Source organism: Phyllostomus hastatus, unplaced genomic scaffold (genome assembly GCF_019186645.2).
Source record: "Phyllostomus hastatus isolate PE091 unplaced genomic scaffold, TTU_PhHast_1.1 phas_contig_1, whole genome shotgun sequence".
In the NCBI taxonomy this organism is placed as follows: Eukaryota; Metazoa; Chordata; class Mammalia; order Chiroptera; family Phyllostomidae; genus Phyllostomus; species Phyllostomus hastatus.
Genome location: NW_025333498.1, coordinates 13,267,557 through 13,290,495, shown reverse-complemented (window position 1 = coordinate 13,290,495; position 22,939 = coordinate 13,267,557). Strand labels below are relative to the sequence as shown.

Below are 22,939 nucleotides of genomic sequence, written 5' to 3'. Positions count from 1 at the left end.
CATATAAGTTTTTTTAGTGTGTTACCATGCTTTTAGTTGTGTTTTGCCAATGAAGTCCAAGTGACTCAAAGGCTTACCAATAACTTTTAAATTGATGAATGCTTCTGCTTTTCCATGTTTGTTCTGAAGTACAATTTTATATCTTCCTTTGTCTCCTGTCTTGGCTTCTAAAATTCTGAAAGAAGTTTGTTCAGCTGTAGTATCAACAGTTTTTGATGACAGAGCTTCATTTTCTTTAAACCACTCAGCTTCTGCCTTGGGGTAGGCATCATAGGGCACCACCATCGTCAGAGGCTGGCCGACATCCACCACAAGATCTTGATCAGCTGTCTTGATTTTAGGTGCAGCTAGTGAGAAAAATAGCATGTGAATGTGTTTGAGTTATTTATTATAGTCTGGTGAAACCATGGCTTCTTTACTATGTGTATGTTAGCAAATACTGATTATATGACCTAGACGTCTATCATAGGAACTTTACAGCAGAGCACACTAACTTAGTTTGGTTCTCATATTATAAATTACTAGACTACAGAACAGAGAATCAAGGATACTATAAAACCATAAAACCTCCCTTTTTTGCCAAAAATAACAACAGAGGACTAAATATAGTACAAAACATGTTTTCTATTTTTTTTAAAGATAAAGTGGGCACCTCACACTTAGTTCAAAATAAACAAACTTTTTCTTATGTACGCTAATGGCTTTTTCATAATGATGACCAATGAAGGTGACTTGGAAGCTTAGATCAAGATGAGAACAGACCTAAGAGGCCCTGCAGGGGTTTGGAAAGCAGAAGAGAATCAAGCTTTCGCCAGGTCTGGGTTTGCTGGGAAAACGCTCAGGGTGCTAGGTCAATCCCAGGAATTAATGAACAGCCGCCCCGTGCCAGGAACTGCTCAAGGTTCAGGCACATAAAGAGGAGTGCTGTCAGTTCCTCTCACTCAGGACAGTTGGTTGTAAGAGAAATTGGAAAAGTTAGTGCGTGGGTAGGGCTTACCAGAAACAAAGGGCTTTCACAGGTGTTATCTTACTAATCAACCGTGAAATCTGAAATTGACACAGTACCTGTGGTAGTGTGAGGATATTTGAAGATGAAAGAAAGGGACTTACCTGCCAGTTCAAGCTTAGCTCTGGCTTCTTTGTCTTTGGCAATAAATCTGTATTCACCCTGGTCACGAGGCCTAATATCACAAATCTGCAGCCGGTGTATCTTGCCTTCACTCATCATCTGGTGTTTGTCACCCTGGACAACAATCATGTTATTTCTCAGCCACTGAACTTCCACCTTATCTTTGTTGAGCTCAGCTAAAAAGATAACATCAGCACCAGGGGCTTCGAGAATATCTTGGGGAGGCCTGATGATCTCGACAGGGATTTCTGAAAAGAAAGGTGAAATGAATACAAATATGTTCGTACTTGGATTAATGGCTTTTTAAAACTGATACAAATATTCAAATTGTTCTTTCACTTAATACATGCCTTCCACAAAAAGCCTTGCTCGTGACCTCCTGTCTTCTACTCCACAAGCATATTCACATTCATCCTCCAGCCTGCAATCCTTTATAATGAGTCTGTGTATGCTTCCATCTTTTTCAAATTTGTATCTAAAAGGAGGGGTGGAATTATTGGTTAGCTTGCACAATTACCACTAAATTGTCAAAAATGTATGTATAGCTACAGGGATAGAGCTGAAGAAGCTTTCACTTACTTTTTGCCTTCTTTGATTTCTCTCCCATTCCGGTACCATTTCACATTTGCTTTCTCTCTGGACAGCTGGCAGGAGAAGACAGCATCATCGAACTCGGTGACTGTCTGGTCTTCCAAGTGCTCCACGAACTCTGTAGGAGCTTCTATGATGAGAAGCTCAGCCACAGATTTATCTTGTCCAGCGGTGACAATGTATTCACCCTCATCTGGGAAGCCGCAGTCTTTAATGATTAGAGAGTGCTTATATTTATCAATTCTATATAGGACACGGTTGTCAAAAGCCACTTCCTCTCCATTTTTGGTCCACTTTAGTGTTACATTCAGACGATTCACCTTGCACCAGAATGTGACAGATTTCTTTTCCATTGTTTCAATATCTTTAAGAGGCTCAACAATCCTGAGGTCTTCCTCTGTTGTAAGGAAGAATAGTGTTGATTTTAATTGTTTTCATAATAGAAACTGATTTTAGAAATCTCTAATGCCATATAGGTGACTTACCTTCCACTACGAGATTGGCTGCACTCTTAACATTTTCACCTCTATGATTGGTCAGGGACACATTATAGTTGGCTTGATCATCTAATCGTGCATCTCTAATTCGGAGGGTGTAGACCAGATCTTTCTGGAGAATGATGTATTTTGAACTATCGAATATGGCTTCTTCATTCTTGAACCATTTGGCTTTTGCGCCTTCAGTATTGACTTCACAGTTGAAGACGACTTCTTGTTGTTCTTTCACACGAGTGTCCTTAAGAGGAACTATGATCTTGAGTTTTTCTGAAAGCAACCAACAGGACTTTAGAGTATGAAGGAGGACCAAAGATACAAATATGAGTAAACTGTAGAAGCAAAACCAAACTTACCAATCACTGTCAAGTGCGCTGCAGCTCTGGCAGCCCCAACCATGACAACGTAAGTGCCCATATCTTGTAATGTGGCATCTTTCACAACTAGGATCCTCTTCTTGCCATCAGTAATGATGTCATATTTATCTCCGGGTTCAAGCGTCTCATTATCCTTCTTCCACTGGACTTCGAAGCTTTCCTTTGATATTGTACAGACAAATTCAGCCTTTTCTCCTTCAAGTATTTCAAGATTTTGAGGCTTTGAGATAAATTCAGCAGCAAGTTCTGGAAGGAAAAAGTTGCAAGATAGTAAAAACTTAAGCTTTTGTATCCTGAATACAACAAACATGAATTTCTTAAAATATTATTCATAGTAATTTTCATACCATGTACTTTGACTTTGCCATCAGTTCGAGAACTTGGGAGTCGACAGTTGTAGCTGCCAGCATCCTCAAGTTGGGCATTCTGAATGACCAGGATTCTCTTTCGTCCATCAGCAAGTATTTCATATCTTCCTGTTTCAATGATCTCTTCATCCCCTTTGTACCAAATCACTTCTGCTCCAGGCTTGGAGACTTCACAAACCAGTTTAATAGTGTCTGTTTCGCTCACTTCAATGTTGGTGAGATTTTTTGTAAAGACAGCTTCTTCTTCTGCAAAAAGAATAAAGTTTTTAAAAAAACCATTGAGTTAAAATGGAAATTCTTATTTTTTTCCTAACATAAAATTCTCCAAACAAACAAACAAAAAACTTCTGCAGAGAAAGACTGCTCTTACCCAGTACTGTCAGCATGCCAGAAGTTCGCGCCGTCCTCACTTCACAGGAGTATTCTGCTTCGTCGGCCAGCAGACATTTGTTGATGACAAGAATGCGCACTGCTCCCTTCGATATAATGTCATATTTTTTGCCCTTTTTTATTTCAGCACCATCTTTGAACCACTTAACCTATATTTAAGGTAAATTAAAACCTTTATCAGTTTTTTTGTTGTTCTTTCAGATATGTGTCCTTAAGAGGAAATAGGATCCTGAGTTTTTCTAAAAGCAACCAACAAGGCTTTATAGTATGAATAATCAAAGTGACAAATGGAAATAAAACTCAGCCCCCCAAAGTAGGTCAACTGTAATTGTAAAATAATTTTTTTTTAGAAAAGCAGGAGCAAACTTCTGCAATTATTGTTAAGTGAGCTGCTGTGATACTATTATCAGTTACTCAGTACAATGGGATTACATAAGTGTAGAGCCAGAGGCGGCTTCAGACCAAGTGTAGAGCAATTCCTTTGCCTTTCAGATGTGTGATCTAGACTCAATGATAACTAGTGGCAAATAGGAGAACTCAGTCAAGACATATAAAATTGCTGATATTTGACTTTTTTAACCTAAAGAAAACAGCAATTTCATATGGTTCAAAATAATAATGTCTAAATCTCCTGATTGTGAGCCCAGTATTTTTCAAGTAAATAACAGTAAATAAATAATTCTAAAAAGAGAACAATTTAAATCAAGTATATATTTTATATTAAAGTAATAATCTCTAAGCTAAAAGTACAATGATTATCAGAGATAGGTAGGTGAGATTAACTTTCCTCCGCCCTTTTTTCCTAAACCAAAAGCAAACATAAAGTTATCTGACAATAACAGATAGCAACCACAGGATCACAGACCTTCTCATTTTCTCGGGAAATTTCACACTCAAACCGAGCCAGTTCCTTTTCTTTTACTTGGAGATCAGTGAGTGGTCTTAAGAATTCCACATGAGGAGCTGCAAGAGAAGGTAATCAGAATTCAAAATGTTTTCTAAAAATTTACTCTGGCATTACTGTGGTACATATTAAGAAAAAGTTAGTCTTTTGCAGGTCTTTCCATCTTAATAAGCTACAACTGATTTTGAAATCACGTGGAGCTGCCATTCAGGTAGGGTACTTTGCTTTTTACGTATCTCTCTAGTTTTCATAAAATCATATGGCATATTACAGGTCCAACTAATTATGTCGGTCTGTCTGTCTGTCTATCTACCTATCTATCTACCCATCTATCCATCATTTCTCTACCACCAGCTCAGTTCTTCTTAATGAGAGTTGGAAGAAAAATCCCACTGATATTCTGAGAGTTGAAAGTTGATATTGTCAAAGGAAAAAACAATAACAAGAAACATTATCTTATTTAATACAGCAAGCATGATGGTTGAGAAATTAGCAGAATGCAATAGTAATGCAGCTGGAAGCACTGTGACCAGCTTTGTCTATGGAAGACATAAACTTGCAATTGAAATGACATACATTCAGCTTTTTTAAAAAATCAGCTTCAAACATGTCATATATATGTCAGCCATAAAATCTATTAGTGTGATGAAGCAATGTATTTTGTATCAGGAGGTGATTTTTTTTCTTTTAATATCTCTTGTTTCATTTATCTCCAGAATTAAGTCAGCAGATTTACAGGATTGGAGAGCTGACCCCTCACCCGTCTTTCTTTCAGGGCTCTTTGTGAATCCTTTCTTGATCAGTGAGATCCTGGGACATAAATACTGGCTGATAGGCTTAAAGATAGTGTAGGCTCATTGTAGCTGAGCCTTCTTGGAGTGGAGACAAAATAGATGGCACAAAGGAGACCCAAGAAGCTACCTTGTCACAGGCCAAAGTGGAGCAACCACAAAGGAGAGGGAATAAAACAGTACAAGATGCATGGAAGCACAAGCAAAGCCACTATTTCGCAGCTGTTGACAGAAGGGAAGCAACTAAATCAAACCGCAAGTATTGCACGAAAATGCACCCTGAGAAATGTTATCACTGGACAAATGAGTAAGTGAAAAAAATTAGCCAGCATGTGGTGGTTTGTAATAAGATGTTATATTTTTCACTAGAGGAAGAAGTAATGCTAAAAACCATTGGAGCTCTCTTCATTCACAGCACTCAAAGATTCCAGGCTTCTCTCCATCTTCTTAACCATTCTTATTCTCTGACAAAGCATTATGTGAATGGGCTTTATCATATCACAGCAGACATCTAGCATGCTCTTATTCAAACTGAAATTTCATGCTCACTTTCTAGTTGTTCCCCACACCCGAGGATTCATTTTCATTCCAAGTAGAAATTGCTTTCATTTTCATTCTTTTAAAAAGCATAGCTCCCTTCTCGTCTTTTTCTTTCAACTTGTCCTCATCTGCATGAGGATATTCCTACATAGGCTTACCCTGTGTAGGCCAAGAGCACATCTGCTCACTGCTCAGTGAGAAGCATAGTGAAAATTGATCAGTCTGTCCTTTTCAGACCAGGTGTAGCAGAAGGACTTGGTTTTTAAACACATAAAGATCAGGTTATGCCTGTGTCGATATTGTAAATTGCCAAGAAATGCAGTTAGACCAAGAAAGGCATGCAAAATGTTGTGCATCTTGTTTTTTGTTGTTGCTGTTACCAAAGAGTTGCAAATGAAAAGTCCTGTGGAAGAAGAATACTTACGCACGACATTCAGGTTACAGGAAGTCTTAAAATCCTTTGCATCACAAGTGTATGTTTTAATATCCTCTGGGGTACAGCCGTGTATAATAAGCTTTCTGACCCTGCCATCAGCAACAATTTCATACTTCTTGTTTTTGAGAATTTCTGTGCCATTTTTGAACCATTTCACCTTAGCATTTTCTCTGGATACTTCACATTCCAGTATTGCAGTGGCTTCCTCTTCGACCGTCTGGTCCTCAAGAGGCTTAGTGAATTCAACTGGGGGTTCTGAAAGAATCATACTAATTAGCCAAGGCACTCCTCCTTTCCTTCTGAAAGAGTTCCAGGACCTCCTCAACTTTCTCTTGTATCTCCAGAGCTTTTTCTGTTTTTAAGGTTGGTTTGTAAGATTTGATTCCACATGAATGCATTCCTCTAATAATGATGTTTCATCATTATTTGTACATACAGAGGAAATGCATTTTTTTTAAATATGAAACATCAAGGAAATAATAGCCAACTCTTTGTTAATAAAGTGACACCACCTGGTTTGATAATAATTCTTCCTCCAGCTGTTTATTGAATGCAATAAAAACAGTGGGGACAAGAACAGGAAGTAACACCTATGTTAGTCAATTGTGACTAAAAAAAAATAGTCTGTAAATTATTGTGTTAGACCAAAAAGTAAAAATAGACTTTTGAATATTTAGTGAATTTTAATGATCTATGCTATTCAACACACAAAGGTTAAAGATAATTGAGAGTTGGCATTATATATGAACCTTTACATTATACATGTTTTAGAAAGTAAGCCTTGTAATTACCTTTCACAAAGAGGTTGGCTTGAGTTTTGAAATCTTTTGCTGTCAGTTGGACTTCTCCAGCATCTTCTAACTTTACATCCCTCAGTGTAAGTGTATGCACTTTTCCTTCTGAACGTGTGACCACCTAGTTTTTAAAAAAAAAAAACACAAAAAAACAAAAAAACATGCAGTTTAAGAATATTTGAAACAGCAATCCAATATATAAAGGTGCATTTAATTAATTTAGGCAAAAAAGTTTGAAATAGTGCTTTCCAAGTTGTTTTATAATCCTATGTATAGCACATATATATTTGAAAATTATTTTAATTAATAGTTTGGAATCCTAAAGGAAATTTTAGACTTTTGTAAGTACTCTTAATTATTACTGGATGGTTATTTATGTTGAAATGTCTAGGTAAATTTCTGTTTATACTTCTGTGCATGTGTGTGTATCGTATGTGTATTATATTTGCCTCCCACTGGGTTTATATATATATAAAGGAAGAAGATAGAAAAGCTAAATCATGAAAAGAAGGAAAAAAACTGATTGCGTATGGTAAGTGAAAAGTGAACCTTATGTTCTAAATGCAAGGTGTTTGCCATGCAACAAGCTCAAACTTTCTTTCCCATTTATTTTAGCAATTAAAATTATTTTGTAAACCAAATTAAACCTATGTTTAAAATAAGTTATACAACTTCCTAATTTTGTTCAAAAATACAAATAAAGATGTTGACTTCTTCCCTTCCAAGTATTTGCATCTCTGGATTGGGAAAATTCGGTATCAGACAGGGTTGCAATTGTTTACATAGCAGTGAACAAATAGATGAAATAACTTTAGAAATAGTTAAATCAGGAGACCACTGTGACAGTAGAAAGAATAGCAAGACAAAGGCTGTCACTAACATTAATATTTAAACAATAAATTCTAGTTGTAAGTTTATCATTCAAATGTTTTATTTTCAAATTCAGTCTGGATTTGAAGGGGTAGTCTGTAGGAAAATAAATTGTCAGAAAGGATACGCCAGCTTGAAATGGATGCTTACTAGGCTCCATAGATGTGGCTTGCACAGTTAAAAAGAAACCTACAGGACAGGGCCACCCTAATGGTAATGATAAGACAGTCAGAGCTCTTCTTGTTCTTCATCTAAAGTTCCGCATCGATTCTGCACCGCTTAAGAGACCACTTAGAGTTAAGAATAATTTAAAGGTTTTTGCCAATGGAACTATGTATTATGCTGTTGCAAAGGAAAGAGTCATGAATCAAGTTTCATGAGAAGGTTTTTCCTTAAGAGCTGGGCATGGTTATTAATATAACTACTTTAATAATTGAGAAAGGCCTAAAGTATAATAAGGGAAAATAAAGAGATAGGAGGTGGTAATTAAGCTGTGTTTTAGGAACATAGCTATTTATTAAAGGACATGGTGCTTGAATTGGTAAAAATGTTTTTGTAATGATATTTCAATATAACTTTTGGAAATAAATTTTGGATTGTGATTTAGGACTATTTATAAAAATAACTCAAGTTTCAATCCACCCACAGATAAATCTTATCTATTAACATGCCGTTTTATCCAAATTCTTCTGCAGCTACTCTAGAAAATTGTGTTACCAAGAAGTTGGCTCAGAACACAGTGGTTCTCAATTAATCGCTCTATATAATGCACCTTGATCATGTTTTTTAAACAGGAAAAACTAACTGGTACCTTATGAAAATAAACCATTAAAATGAATGCTGAAGATTTGGTGTTGGATTATATAAGGATAATGTTAGATTTTATCCTTTTAAAATATTGTTAATTTGCGATGGAAGCATATGGCTATAATACAGTAGACATTATGACTGTGACTAAGTTATTAAAGTTTAAATATAAAATTATCAAGGCCAATTAAGGATTTAACAGTTCTTTCTTGGATTGATGGCCAAAAAACCCTCAAACAAACAAACAAACAAACAAACAAACAAAAAAAACCCACAACTCATTTCGGAATGTTTTTCTTTTAATTTTCTTATTCCAATAAGTTGTTTTTGTTTGTTTAGTGTAGTTTTTGGAGGCTAATGATTTTGTAGAGTTCAGATGAAAGGCCTAAAGGAAAATGACAGTAGCAAGTATGTTGCTACTCAAAGACTTTTTAAACAAAACTTGGAAAATGTAATAAAGTGACTCTATTACTTAATACTTTATGTTTAATAAACTTAATAGTTAAATGTCTTTTTTTAAAAAGAGACATTTAAGTAATATTAGAGCAAGTTCATGAAAGGCTGAAGTATTTTGGGTGGCTAAGTAAAGGATTAAAATTCCTGTGCTAAAAAAGACACAGAGGCTCTACAGAATTATAGTAAGATGATCCTTTCTAACCCAAGAAAAATGTTTAGTGACAATAAGAGATATATGTTTTTTTGAGTAAAAGGAATGTGAATAAGATTTTTATGAGTCTACATTTTAAATTAAAATAGCATGGTTTTCACATTAAAGCTAATGAGACTGATCCTTTAATAAAAAGCTCTTAATCTGACCAAAAAATATTTAGTAGCAAAAGAATAATATCATTTGTCCTTAAGCAGTGTTATTATTTTCAAATTATGAATTTACAGATGTGGAAAAGATCTTGAAAAGTCAACCAAATCTTTGCCTTTAGATGTGAAAGCAATTACACCACATTTAATAGGACAAATGTATTATTTTAAGAAAGCAAACTCCAAGGGAGAGGTGCCTCCATTACCCAGTTTAATATTTAGGAGACCTCACTATAAGTAATACTTCATTTTATATTACCTAATTCTCATGCTGAAATCTGAAAATATAGTTGCTTTTCCTGTCCTCAGTAAAAAAGGGTACCAATTGGTGATTACTGTCTGTGCAGCAGGCAGACTTTACTTCCCAGAAGACTGTTACTGAATTATTCTCTAATCACTTAGGTAGGATATGAGCTTTTTGTTCATTTTAGAACAGTTGTTCAAAAACATTTGCTTCTAATAATTAACTGACTTCGTGCCTCTTTTTTTTTTTTTACTTTGAAAAAATTTGGACTCTAATTGTGATGAGGATAATACAATGACTAAAAATTTTTAATACATCCTATATGTACGAATTACTCTAAGTGCTTTACATACATTAACTTGTTATTAACATAATAACTCACTAGGAACAGACTTGTTCCCATCTTACAGAGGAGAAAATGTGTCAGAGACACTGTAAAAAATTCCCCTCGGGTCTAAATCTAAGATTTAACCCAGCAAACACCAGAACTCAGGTGGTGGGCTTTAGAACTGAACCTAAAGAATGACACAGCTACATAAGCAAGCCTTAAAAGTACGATGATACCATGTGCGTGCATACACATAGGTTATCATTCTTACTTCTTTTTTTACTTCTTTTAAAAACATTACTTCTTTTAAAAACATTAACATTATAGTGTATAAAAAATATGACCATGGAATATATTTAATTATACATTGTGTCAATGGCTAAAAGTATGAAACTTATTTATGAAATGCTGATGTCTTTCATAAACACCATGGATGTGCCATTTATGCCCTCATGCACTCACATAGAAATAAACAATTAGCTGAAAAGAGAGGAATTGTCTCTTGACATATTTTTTGATGGTTGTGCTCTTTGTTAAACTGAGTTCCTTGTTAATTATGTTCCTATAAGTCTTAAAAGTTTGATTTGTATTGAGGCTTTGATGGCACATTATTCCTAGGATATCCTAGGGTTTGCTGGGTTAAATCTTTGATTTAGACCCGAGGGGAATTTTTTACAGTGTCTCTGACACATTTTCTCCTCTGTAAGATGGGAACAAGTCTGTTCCTAATGAGTTATTATATATAACGAGTTAATGTATGTAAAGCATTTAGAGTAATTCCGTACATTTAGGATATTGTTTCTAAAATGTTGAAAAAAACTGGCATAGAACAATGAGCTGTCCTGCTCTTGATTTTCCTGGACATTTTCCATATATTTTATTTCAAGAATTTAAAATTAATGGTGAATTATTAAGATAATTTAGATACACACTTTGTTTTGGGGATAAAATCTTAGGCTTAAAGAAGTTAACACTGGGAGCTTGTTATGTCCTAAAGTTTCTTAAAGTATATTTGCTCATAGATGTGGATGGCCAAAGAGCCCTTCTCTCTTTTCGGTACCATCAATTGCACTTTAAATAGTCTGCTTGCATTCCAGAATTTGCATAGCTCAAAGCACTTGAGTGTTAAAAATAGCTTTGGAGAAATGCTTAAAGAGCAAATCTGCTCAGAAGTTATCTCAACCACTTGATCAACTGCCTGAAATGGAATTTCAATCCTCCTCTCTTAATCCCCTTCCATGCAGACCACCAGATAGCTGCAAGAGAATTTGTCATAAACTTTAATGTACATTGTTGTCACAGCGCATCCAGTTAGAAAGTTTTTTTAATCTTTTTTCTCCTTCCTATCATTAATAACTGAGGAGTATTTGCCTTTTCTTCAAAAAAAAATGAAAAGCTGATTGTACTTTAATTTTAATTTCCATTGCAATGAAAACATCATCAGGTTAAACCCAACAAAAACGAGAAGAATCTGCTTTGATTTCAGCAGAAGTCAGGCTAGAACTGGAAAATGAAAGAAAAAAGGAAGGGAAGGGACATGAGGAAGAGCAAAGAACAAGGAACATGCAAGTGAAGGTGGAAAGCCAGATTGAAAAAGTAAGAGCAAGACAAGGCAAGCACACTCCTGCCTTTTACCTTGTCGCTGGGCTCTAGTTTCTTCCCTTTAAGATACCATTCCACTGGAATGTCCTCATAAGAGAGCTCGCAGTCAAAGGTGGCTGTTTCCCCTGCAGTCACTGTGACATCCTTCAGAGGCCTCAGAAGACCAATTACTCGTGCTTTGCGAGAGGAAGGAAACAGCTTTGGATTACTCATTTTGTAATTCCAAGGAAGTAAAAAGACTCAGTTATTCATCTCTGTGGTTGCTTTCTTCAGGAAGGAAAGGGCCACAGGACTGGCCACTCCTTTAGCTCCCATGTGAACGTGGCCCTGTGGTGCTGAGAAGGGGAGAGCTGGTGGCTGGAGGGTGGATATTTGTAGGGGCCCGTTCGTGCTGTTGTACAAGGTCAGCGAGAAATCCGTGCTGCATCTGTCTCTCTGCCAGGCATCAAGTTCCTCTGGCTACATAAGGTATGTGGCTTCCAAAATAACTAAGACTCTGATTGGGAGAGGACAAGGGCCCCTCAATCACATAGCCTGTCCATGTCCATCAAACGCTTTGCACTTTCCAAAAATGTTAGCCAAGTGCTGTCCTCTCCTTCTTGAGTCTGAAATGCCTGCACAGCCGAGTTTTTCTTTACAGTGCTACAGTGGTACAGGCACTCAAACAATGTGGTCTTCAAGGGTTAAATTTCTGAGTTAGAGTCTTACTGTAGGTGTGTCTACTTTGAATGAAAGGGTTACAAAATAGGTACATCTGACTTGCTTAATTTTCTTTTGTTCAAATGGCAAGTTCAATGACAGGTGTGTTTTAGGATATCAAAGAAGTAAATACAAGAAAGCCTGTTTCTGTACTTTAATAACTTTTCTAATTAATCAAATAATTCCAATTAATTTCACCCTTATTTTCTGCAGTAGTGCACACTGGATTTTCAGCAGAAACACATCATACTTACGTTTTACTCGGAGGTGTGCACTGGATTTAACATTGGCAGCTTGGAAATCCACCCCACCAGTCTGGTCCAGGCGGCAATTGTGCAAAATAAGGAAGTGCATTTTGCCTTCTTCCTTGATCTCACAATCCTGTGCCAAAAGAGAAAAAAGGCTTCATAGGAAATAATTTTCTTTGGGATTTTTTTTCTGAGGATATAATATCTTAATTAACAGAATGCTACTAATAATGGGTGAAAAGACTTTTAATAAATTTGAGCTCTTTTTTTTTGTGAAATAAAGTGTCCAGGCACATCACAAAGGCCCTGTTTGTTTTGGCTCTATAATTCTGAACCAACCGGCAGCACCACTGTGTATCTACAACCTTATACTGACTAGGCTGGAACAAAAATAATGCAGGTGTGCCTGCCTGAGCCCACTCACAGGCCCTATTGTCTCCCTGTAGCTCAAAGTCTGACAGAGAACACAATGTCATGTTTTAAATGCCCTGTGTGCACTGTGACGTTTTTCCTGTCCTTTTCTGTTTCACACAGCTTCTCTAGGCGTTGACAAGTTCAGAAATAGCCTTACAGGTGTTTGGAGTAGTGCCTCTCCCTTGAGTTTCCAGTTGGCATGGATATCATCTTCAGAGATTTCAGTTTCAAAGCGGGCTGTCTCGGTCTCCATCACCTCCACACTGTGCAGGGGGCGCACCAGTTTTATTTCCCGATCTAGACAAGTGAAGGTCAGCACATGTCATGAGCCTCCAGCAGAAATAACCCGGACAGCTTAGAGAGTGAAATTCATGGAAATTTCCTTACCCTCAATGTCAAGCTTTCCTGAGGTCTTATCTGTTCCACAGTCACAGGTGTACTGTCCGATATCTGATTTCAAGGCTTTCTTTAGGATCAGCATGCGCTTCTTGCCGTCTGCCTTAATAACAGCATTTTTAGATGGCTTTATTTCCTTTCCATCCTTAAACCATTTTACTGGGGCATCTGCTTTGCTAATTTCACACTGTAGAATCACTTCATCTTTCTCTACGGCAGTATAATCTTGAAGTTTTCCTGTAAAGTATGGGTCTCCCTCTGCAAGTAAAATAGAAGACTTTTCATTAAGCTCTAAGGAAAATGACAATCTCTTGAAAAGTTTAAGAGGCAGCTCAGAGTTCTGTGTATATGTTAAAATTATACCAAATGCTCACTCATTTATTATGTTTAAAATTCTCTAATGGTTAGAAAGGGAACACATATGTGAGATTTATCAGGATCTAATTTATCTGTATTTTATTTTGAAGTATTATATGAATAGTAGTTTGAATGACACTGCGAAATTTACCTTCAAATATAATTATGTGTTCCTTTATTATTTGGCTAAATTTCTAATTTCTTAGCAAATCTATTATTATGTCTAGTTTATCTATATGTTTTCATATTCATGAAAATTAATAGTTTGCCTTTGGTAGTTTCTATATAAGTTAGGCTTCATATCTACCTGATAGTAAGGGGCTAAAAAATGAGGTTTACTAATGTAAGTTCTGTGTTTTCTCTCATTAGAAATTTGCAAAAACATTTTTGTGAAATAAATTTGATACAACAAGGAGCGAGGAAGATACATATTTCTCTTTTAAACATGATGGGACTCAATAATTGAGAGCTTTAATTCTGATTTTAACTGGCTATTTTGTAAGCCTGAGTCTTTATTACTTTGAATCCTTGTATTTTCAGCAAAAATATTTTAGAAATACTTCTGATAACATATATGATCATTTCTCAAGGACGAGGGTTCATTTCTTGCAATATAACATTCAGAAGACAATTTTAAGTAACAGGTGCTCCATATATTTCTACTGAATTTAGTGCAATAAAATTAAACTGAAGAGAGCACCTACCAAGCACAGTGAGTTTAGCTTCTGAACTTATTCCCATAGCTTCTACTTTAATTTGAGAGGTATCATCGAGAGAGAGGTTTTTGAATGTGATCGAGTGAGTTTTCCCCTCATCATGCATTGAGACCAGCTTGGTGGTGTGCAGGCGCTGGTCGTTCTTGAACCACTTCACGGGGATGTTATCGTGGGACAGCTCCACAGTAAACACAGCGCTTTCTCTCTCTTTGGCTGTCACATCCTTGAGTGGAGTGAGGAATTTGAGCCGGATTCCTATGAAGAAAAAAACCAGCCTCATTAATTCTAGCCTTTTAAAGTGAAAATATAAAAATAAAAGCAAAAAAAAAAATTGAAAGTGGTCTAACTGATAAAAATATTTACCTTCAATGATCAGTTTGCCACTGGTGTGCTTGTCTTCAGCTTCAAATATGTATTTTGCTTCATCTTCAAAACCAGCTGATTTGATCACCATTGAATGCTTAGTGCCGTCCTTTATAAGCTCAAATCTGTCATCACCTGTGATTTCCTGGGTTCCTTTCAGCCAACGGAAGGTTTTGGGCTCCCTGGATACTTCACACTCAAACTTCGCCTCATCTTTCTCAAAGACTTTAACGTCATTGAGAGGTGTGATGAAGATCAGTGGCAGCTCTGCAAGAGAAGGGTGGTGTGGATGAAGCCAGAAGATGATTCCTTTATGGCCCCTGGTCAATTCCAGATCTCAGAGGAAGTCTTGCAAACAAACATGCAGTTCTGCAAGAGAAGGGGGCCTGACAGGCAGAGCGTACCTTTCACTTTTAGGTTGGCTGCAGATTTAGCATTGGCAGCCTGGAAGGACACCTCTCCTGTCATATCCAGCTGGCAGTTATAGAGGACCAGAGTGTGCTTCTTCCCATCTTCGATGATTTCACAGTCCTGTTTGGGGTGAAGGTTAGAGGGAAAGAAATAGAAAAACATCATTTTTGTAACTGGTTGATACTAGAAGTCATCAAGAGGTTTTATACCAGAAGTGTTATCTTTTTTCAGCCTAAACAACCAAGCAAGCCCCCTCCTGTGTGTGATTGGATCGTCTTGACTTACAGGGGATGCAGTTAAAGGCTCTCCTTTTAACATCCACTGGCCATGGACATCTGGCTCAGAAAGTTCAATTTCAAAGCGAGCTGTTTCACCGACAAACAATTCTACCCCATACAGAGGTTTTTCCACTTTTATCAGTCGAGCTGAAATGATACCAAGTTTTGTTAGACTGACTGAACAGGTAAACTGAAGATTCAGACAAGGTACATTTAAAAGTTTTGAGCAACTCACCCTCGACGTTAACATTTGCTTTTGTCTTGTCTGTGCCACAGTCACACATGTATTCGCCTTTATCGTTAAGTTCCGCCTTTTTGATCTTTAAGATGCGGCGCAGGCCGTCTGACTTGATGGAGTGTTTGGGTGAAGGTACAATCTCTTCGCCATCTTTGAACCATTTCACTGGCACGTCTTTGCTCACTTCACACTTCAGAATAATCTCATCCTTTTCAACTCCAGTTTTGTCATGCAATTTCACAGTGAAGTAGGGATCAGCCTCTGTAAAAGCCATTCAGCAGATAATCAGGAGAATGGGAAAATGAAAGTTTATTGGAGAGTTTATTAACAGGTTGCAGAGGAATTAACTACTACCCACTCTCAATGTCTAATAACTGGCTGTTTAGTGACAGTAACATTTACCTAAGACCTTTAGGTTTGCTGTGGACTTCAGGTCCTTTACTTGAGCTCGTATCTGGGATATGTCATCCAGTGTTACTTCTCTTATCTCCAGTTTGTGAGTCTTGCCCTCAGATGAGATGAGTACAGTTCTGCTTGTGTGGAGTTTGGCATCATTTTTGAACCACACTACATGCATTTTTTCATGAGAAAGTTCACAAACAAAAGTTGCTGTTTGACCTTCTTTCACTGTTTGATCTTCAAGAGGTGATATGAATTTCAATCTTACACCTGCAATGCAAGTGTGGATAATATGCTCAGAAAAACAATTTACCTTCAGAGATATTCCACTCTAATCTGCCTGGGTAATAAGGATTTCACCAGGCACTTACTTACTCATCTTTTCAAATGGTGCTACCTTTTGTTTAAAAAAAAGTCAGGGGGATTGTTCAGTAGCGATGTGAAAGTAAGGCAGGGGTGCTGATTGTCACTTAGAGTTATTAGAACTTGGTGTGCTATCTTTAAAGTCATTTATTTGTGTGCCTAAACATGAGGTATTGTAGTCAGATCTCATCAACTCATACCTGTAACAAATAATTGTGCTGAGGTCTTCTTGCCCTCCACCTCAGCGGTGTAGACCCCTTCGTCATCAAATTGAGAGTCATTGATAACAAGAATGTGTTTCTTTCCATCAACAATGATGTCAAACTTGTCAGAGGACTTGATGATATCAGGTCCTTTAGACCATATGACATTTGCCTCTCGAGTGAGGACACATTCAAACCGAGCCTGTCGCTTTTCCGGAACAGTAACATCCTTCAGGGGCACAGCAAAGTCAAGTTCGATTTCTGAAAACCAAGCAATAAGAATGAGGTTTCTCAGGATGCAGAGCAACATGAAATGAAATTCAGTTCACCCCTCAGGTTCTAAAAGCCTGTACCTTTCACAGTCAGAATGGCAGTTGTAACTGCATTAAGTGCCTGGTAAAGGACTTCTCCAGCTTGGTCCAGCTTCACTTTGTGCAAAGTTAAGAAGCGTTTCCCACCCTCTGCTTTGATTTCACAAGTCTGAAAAACAATAGTTTTAGTTAGCATTTAATTGAGATAAGTTACCTACAGAAGAAATGTTTCAGAGATAGATTTCTACAGAGTTTTAAAAATTACTACTAAGAAAAGTAAAAGTGTCTTGTTATAATTTTTTTTTAAATGTCTGAATGGTCTACAAAGAGTACCCCAAATCTCTTCCCCTGTTTGAAACTTAAGAAGCCTGAAGTAACTCCGTCATTACTGAACCAAATCTGAATGTCATGCCTTATTATAGAAAGTAATTATTTTACACGACTAACAACTTAAAACACGAAATTACTCACAGGTGAGGGTCTTAGAAGTTCTCCCTTCAGTTTCCATTGTCCAGGAATGTCTTCCTCTGAGATTTCTGCATCAAAGCTTGCGCTTTCTTTCTCATAAATGGTAACATCTTCTATTGGTTTAAGCAATTCAACCTCACGTTCTGTTTGGGTCAAGGATGAAATACCATAATGTGTTAAACAGTCTAGCAGTGCTTTCTTTTCATGTTTTTTGGTGGGTGTTATTTGCCTTATGCACACATAAAACTTATATTTTAAAATAAAAGGTATGATTTTTGTACCTCCAAGTGTCAGCTTTGCTGGGTATCTTTTCCCTTCAATCTCCACTGCATATTCATCAATATCTTCTGGCACAGCATTCTTAATTTTGAGGTGCACATAATTTCCCTCTTTCACTATCTCAGTCTTGTCATTTGGTTCCCAAGGGATTTCATCATATCCTTTGAACCACTTAATATTTGGAGTGTCCCTTGCTATATGACAGGTGAAAACAGCTGTCCCCTTGGGTTTCACATGCTGATCTCGTATGGGTTTCACCAGCCAGTCTCTAATGATTTCTGTAGGAAAATGAGGTCAGAAAAATAATGACCTGAACAAATAATGTAAGTAACTTCCTTCGTCAATTTCAGAACTAGAAAAAATTTCTCAAAACTAGACATAATTAATCTGCTATGAGATACTGATATCCCCCATCACTGATAAGGGGCAAGACAGATATTCTGATCCTGGAAAATGAAATTTGCTCTTTTATATTCTTAGTATAATGAGCAGAACAAAATTTTCCAGCGAATTACTAACCTACTACTTTTACGCAGGATGAACATTCCAGGTTGTTGGCATTTTCCACAGTAACGGTGTAGGTTCCAGCATCAAAGTCATCTGCATCATTGATGGTTAGGGCCCGCATCAAGCCAATGACACCCGGCACAATTTTGCCCGGTTTCTCCACCACAATCTTCCCATCCTTCCTCCAGACCACATCACGTTCTTTGTTTAACTCGCAGCTCAAGTACAATGGTTGTCCTTTGACCACTGTGACTTCCTCTTCAAGTGTTTTCACAAAACGCACGGGAAGCTCTGTGAAGAATTTCAGCAAGGACTTTTCACTATATGCAATGTTTTCAATGAAATAAAACTTAGAAATAGGAGGTTTTCTCTAAAATGACAATAAAAGTTGCTGCTGAGGTTTACTATACTAAAATTGAATATGGACCATATTCAAAAGACTCGAAATTACCTTCTACAATCAGCTTAGCTGTGGAGGTCTTTTCTTTATTTCCCAAGCGTAAAACACAGGTGTATTCACCAGCATCAGAAAGTTGAACATCAATGATATGCAGCTTTCTGTCTTTACCATCTGCAATGAATCTATGCTTTGGGCTCTCCCGGATACTGCTACCATCTTTCATCCAGGTTGTAATTGCAGTGGATGGGGAGACTAAACATTCAAAGATTGCAGAAGAGCCAACTGATTCTGCTTCAGTCAAGACGATGTCTTTGATTTCCTTTACAAACTTTAGTGGCACAGCCTTTAGCTGGTAGGTGAATGGGGCTTCATCAGGAGGTTTCTCCCCACCGCTTCCTGGTCTTAACTTTTTCCTTTCAGCTTCTATTGGTGAAGGAGTCTTTTTGGCTACACCTAATTCAAAATAAAATGAAAAGTTGATTTGGTGCATCCGTAAGGGTCAGAAAGTGCATACTTGGCTGCTGCTGGCTAAAACCAGTGACAGAGCAACTAGAAGATAAGAACATAAAATTAAAGACTAGGTCATTGAAAGCTTAATTAAATTTATGCTGCCTTCTTCGAGACAGGAATATGAGATAACATAAGGAATCCATGAATAATAAATGCTCTTCATTTTATCAAGTTTTAAAACCAAATGTCCTGATTAATATCTAATTATTTTATCTGTCATGTAGAAATATCATGTACATGAAGAATTGAAGCTCAGAACATATAAGGTTCATTATCCTAAAATATAGTTGGTGATATATATATGATACCCACTTGAACAATATTAGAGATGTATTGCTTAAAATATCAGAAGACACACTAGCTGAGCAGAATCAATTAGGAATAGGAAAGACTGTGATAAATTCTGAAAAATTTTTCCCCTTTGAATGTGAAGTTACCTTAGAATGTAAAGTTTCAAGAATGAAAGGTTACAATTCAGGGACAGGGAACTGAATCCTACCTTTGATTGGACCTTTCGGCTTGGCAGCCTCCTCTTTAGGTGTTTTGGCTTCTGCATTAAAGAACAGAATGCAGCATTTAAGCAATTTTCAAACTTATTTCGTACTTAGTAAATCACATGAGGTGAATCGTGCTCTTTATTGTAAATACTAATGTATAAAGAGTAATTGGTTTTATTTACACAGCTTCTATGAATAATGGACATTTCTAATAGATATTTTTGATATTTCTAAGAAGGCATATTCTGAAAATAATGTGACTAAGCTAAATCACCAACATATTTAGGATTAAAAAGTTATTTTCATTTGTTGATTATGTTCCAGTTAAAGGTGAGATCATAATCAACAAAAGAAAAAAAGCAAACAAAATATAACCAGAGACACTGAAATTAAGAACAATCTAACAATAGCTGGTGCGGGGTGGGGGGTGGGTAGGACAGTGGGGAGAAGAGTTTTCAGGAGCTACTATAAAGGACACATGGGCAAAACCAAGGGGGAGGGTGGAAGCAAGGGAGGGAGGTGGGCTTGACTGGGGTGTGGGAGAGGGGTGGGGAGAAAATGCAGACAACTGTAATTGAACAACAATAAAATTATTTTAAAAAAGTTATTTTCAGCAAGTGCCTTCATTCTCCTCCCATTTCTGGAAGGCTTACTCTTGCCTTGTGAGGAAGAGTTTTAGCCTTACCTACCTATGCAAAGTATTTTATGTGTTTACTTGTGTATTGAACTGTGAACTGTGGACTATGAACCAATGATATGTTTTTGTCAACAAGGTACGAGTGCAGAAAAAAGGGAAATGGCCCAGAAGTTGCCCAAAACCTTTCTTTTTTACTTTGGCAGACAAGTCCAGGCAAGACCACAGAGAAGGAAAGGCTCCACATGCTATGCCTGCATGGATGCCTTTGAAGATTTCTCTCAGTGAGACAAACAAACTAAGGCAGAAGCAAGGAAGTTCCTACATTTGGAGTTAAATTCAATTATTAGTGCAGGGGCAGTATAAGCTGTGGAACCAGTTTTCTAGCTTCATCCTCTGGGAATGGGAGAAAAGCTTTATTTTTACACATAATTAATTGACTCAATGCGAGTTCTCATCTTTTTCTGAAGTAATAAAAGGTAGCACATTGAAATTATAAAAATGTAAAAGAATAATGCCCAAATCATAAATATCAGTGACAAACTATATTAATGTAAATATTAAAATTATGCTGTAGCCACAGAATACAACATATTGTCTCATGGCATTAAACACAATAAAAATCCAAATATTTCTATAGGGCTTACTATATACCAGGCAGTATGCTAAGTGTTTCACATACATTTATTTAATCTTCTCAGTAATCCAACAGGGCAAATGTAATTATTAGTCTGATTTTACAAACTAGAAAAGTAAAATTTAAGGAGTGTAAGTGGCCAAGGATCAAATTAATGAAATGTGTATTTATCAATGATCAAACCACATCAAATCATTTTTGGTTTTGAAATTATCGCCTAAGCAATGAACTAAAAATGCCCTAAGTATCTATCTGAAAAAACCATACCACTTAGTACATTTAAGAAAATTATGACTGACCTAAAGTCTTATATAAATTTAAAGGCTGAACTATGCAGCCTTTTTTTTTATTGTGGTAAAATATATCTACCATAAAATTTACCATTTTAATAATTTTTAAGTGTGCCATTCAGTTGCATTAATTATATTCACAATGTTATGCAATCATCAACACTATCCATTTCCAGAACTCATTTATTATCACAATATGAAGTCTTTTTTAAAAAATAAGAAATGATTCCTACAGGGCACATGGGAAATCTTAAGCTCCACAGGATTTCTGTGTGCATGTCCTTAGAGAGTATCTATCTCTGTACTTTCCATCAGCCTTGAACATAGTCATTACTGCATCTCAAAAGCATGTAAGGAAATGGTGCGTCACAAGAACATACATTCCAATCAAAATGCAATATGCACCCATCAGGTGAGAGATTAGATGGGTAAAGGATATCAGATGAAGAAAATTTCAAGAACTTATAACCCCCTGCAGTTGAAAGGACACCTAATTTCAACATATTGGGGGCTTAAATTTAATTCAAGTATGAATGCTTTTATTAAGCCATCATAACAAAAAACCAACAAGAAAACTACAGAATAAATACCTGCTTTCTTTCCGACTACTGGTACTGTCACCGGGGCAGTGATAGGAGTGGGAGCAGGCTCCACGGGTGGTGGTTTGATTGTTTTCACTTCTGTGGAGAGATGTCCATTGCATTAATGTATACAGCTGTCACTTCCTAAAACCTATTTTGATGGCATATTTGCCTCTTCTGATGTAACTTTAAAAGTCTTCAAATAACTAGTTTTTCAGAGAATAATATATTCTAACATAATCTATATATAATACAATAATATATTCTATATTTTCTAATATAGTAATGCATTATATATTAAATAAAATGTAATAATATATTGCGACATTAGAAATCATTTGGTGAATGCTGACTTTTCTTATAAACTGCACATCATTTGTGTAAAGCACGAAGGAATATGTGTTGAAGGAATTGAGGATAAGCCTGCTCACCTGGTTCAGGCTTTGGTTTTGGTTCAGGTCCAGGGAGTGGTATTGCTGGCTTTATTTCAGGCACTGAAATAATCCATAATAATAAGCAGGTCATCACAGTATTTCTGAAGTTTTTCACAATGTCAAACCCAAATTAAGCAGACATATCTTGGCATATGTTAAAATTTATACTGTAGGCACCAAATCAAGTGTTTGATCTAAGTTTATTTGCTTTTTAAACAAAACATTTGGAAAATATGTAAGGCAATTATATTGGTTCTAATGTTGTAATTCATCTCACTGACCATAAATATATTTTTCCTGGTATTTAAAGCTTGGTAATTTATTTAACAAATGGGTGATCATTAACCAATTGTATGTGAGAGTGAAATGGTAAAGACAATTAAGCTGACCAGATTAAGGTCACATGTTCAAATCTTAATGCCAGTGTAATGATATTTTAAATGATGCATATTCGATTTTTAGAAACAACTAAGAAAGTGCCAGTAGGTTTGTACCTTTCTCTCGTTCAGGGATTTTCTTTTCCATTTTTGTATCAGTAGCTGGAGGTGCTTCAACCTGTTCAACAGCTTTTGGAGGTGGTTCTGGTATTTCAGATAATAAGATTATTTTCTAGTGTTATTTATTTACAAATCAACTGATATGAAATAATTAAATCAAACTATTTTTCATAAAGTCAATTGATAGGTTTTTTAAAAAACCTGTATTCTATCAATTAATTTCTATGTTTTCTCTTGACTGTCTTAATTTTTCTTCTCCTTATTCCATTCACTTCTCTCCCAACCCCATTTGCTACCCCTTTCCAAATATCTTTCATAGTAAATACCA

At 36.5% G+C, this 22,939-nt stretch overlaps 1 protein-coding gene across 1 annotated transcript in view; it reads right to left on the bottom strand.

Moving 5' to 3' along the window:
- Positions 1 to 22,939, bottom strand: part of TTN (titin) — a 269,907-nt gene that overhangs the window by 92,343 nt on the left and 154,625 nt on the right. The window contains exons 181-211 of the mRNA XM_045842158.1: positions 22,609 to 22,695; positions 22,112 to 22,174; positions 21,690 to 21,779; positions 19,541 to 19,591; positions 18,583 to 18,984; positions 18,144 to 18,422; positions 17,627 to 17,902; positions 17,349 to 17,488; positions 16,920 to 17,046; positions 16,564 to 16,827; positions 16,004 to 16,270; positions 15,599 to 15,862; positions 15,371 to 15,510; positions 15,079 to 15,205; positions 14,675 to 14,941; positions 14,300 to 14,566; positions 13,230 to 13,496; positions 13,000 to 13,139; positions 12,435 to 12,561; positions 11,515 to 11,657; positions 6,812 to 6,935; positions 6,009 to 6,275; positions 4,215 to 4,312; positions 3,330 to 3,498; positions 2,939 to 3,205; positions 2,571 to 2,837; positions 2,206 to 2,484; positions 1,709 to 2,117; positions 1,480 to 1,604; positions 1,111 to 1,377; positions 78 to 347 (exon numbers count right to left, since the gene is read on the bottom strand). Coding sequence (XP_045698114.1) covers positions 78 to 347; positions 1,111 to 1,377; positions 1,480 to 1,604; positions 1,709 to 2,117; positions 2,206 to 2,484; positions 2,571 to 2,837; positions 2,939 to 3,205; positions 3,330 to 3,498; positions 4,215 to 4,312; positions 6,009 to 6,275; positions 6,812 to 6,935; positions 11,515 to 11,657; positions 12,435 to 12,561; positions 13,000 to 13,139; positions 13,230 to 13,496; positions 14,300 to 14,566; positions 14,675 to 14,941; positions 15,079 to 15,205; positions 15,371 to 15,510; positions 15,599 to 15,862; positions 16,004 to 16,270; positions 16,564 to 16,827; positions 16,920 to 17,046; positions 17,349 to 17,488; positions 17,627 to 17,902; positions 18,144 to 18,422; positions 18,583 to 18,984; positions 19,541 to 19,591; positions 21,690 to 21,779; positions 22,112 to 22,174; positions 22,609 to 22,695 — 6,330 coding nt within the window. The remainder of the gene's footprint in view (positions 1 to 77; positions 348 to 1,110; positions 1,378 to 1,479; positions 1,605 to 1,708; positions 2,118 to 2,205; positions 2,485 to 2,570; positions 2,838 to 2,938; positions 3,206 to 3,329; positions 3,499 to 4,214; positions 4,313 to 6,008; positions 6,276 to 6,811; positions 6,936 to 11,514; positions 11,658 to 12,434; positions 12,562 to 12,999; positions 13,140 to 13,229; positions 13,497 to 14,299; positions 14,567 to 14,674; positions 14,942 to 15,078; positions 15,206 to 15,370; positions 15,511 to 15,598; positions 15,863 to 16,003; positions 16,271 to 16,563; positions 16,828 to 16,919; positions 17,047 to 17,348; positions 17,489 to 17,626; positions 17,903 to 18,143; positions 18,423 to 18,582; positions 18,985 to 19,540; positions 19,592 to 21,689; positions 21,780 to 22,111; positions 22,175 to 22,608; positions 22,696 to 22,939) is intronic.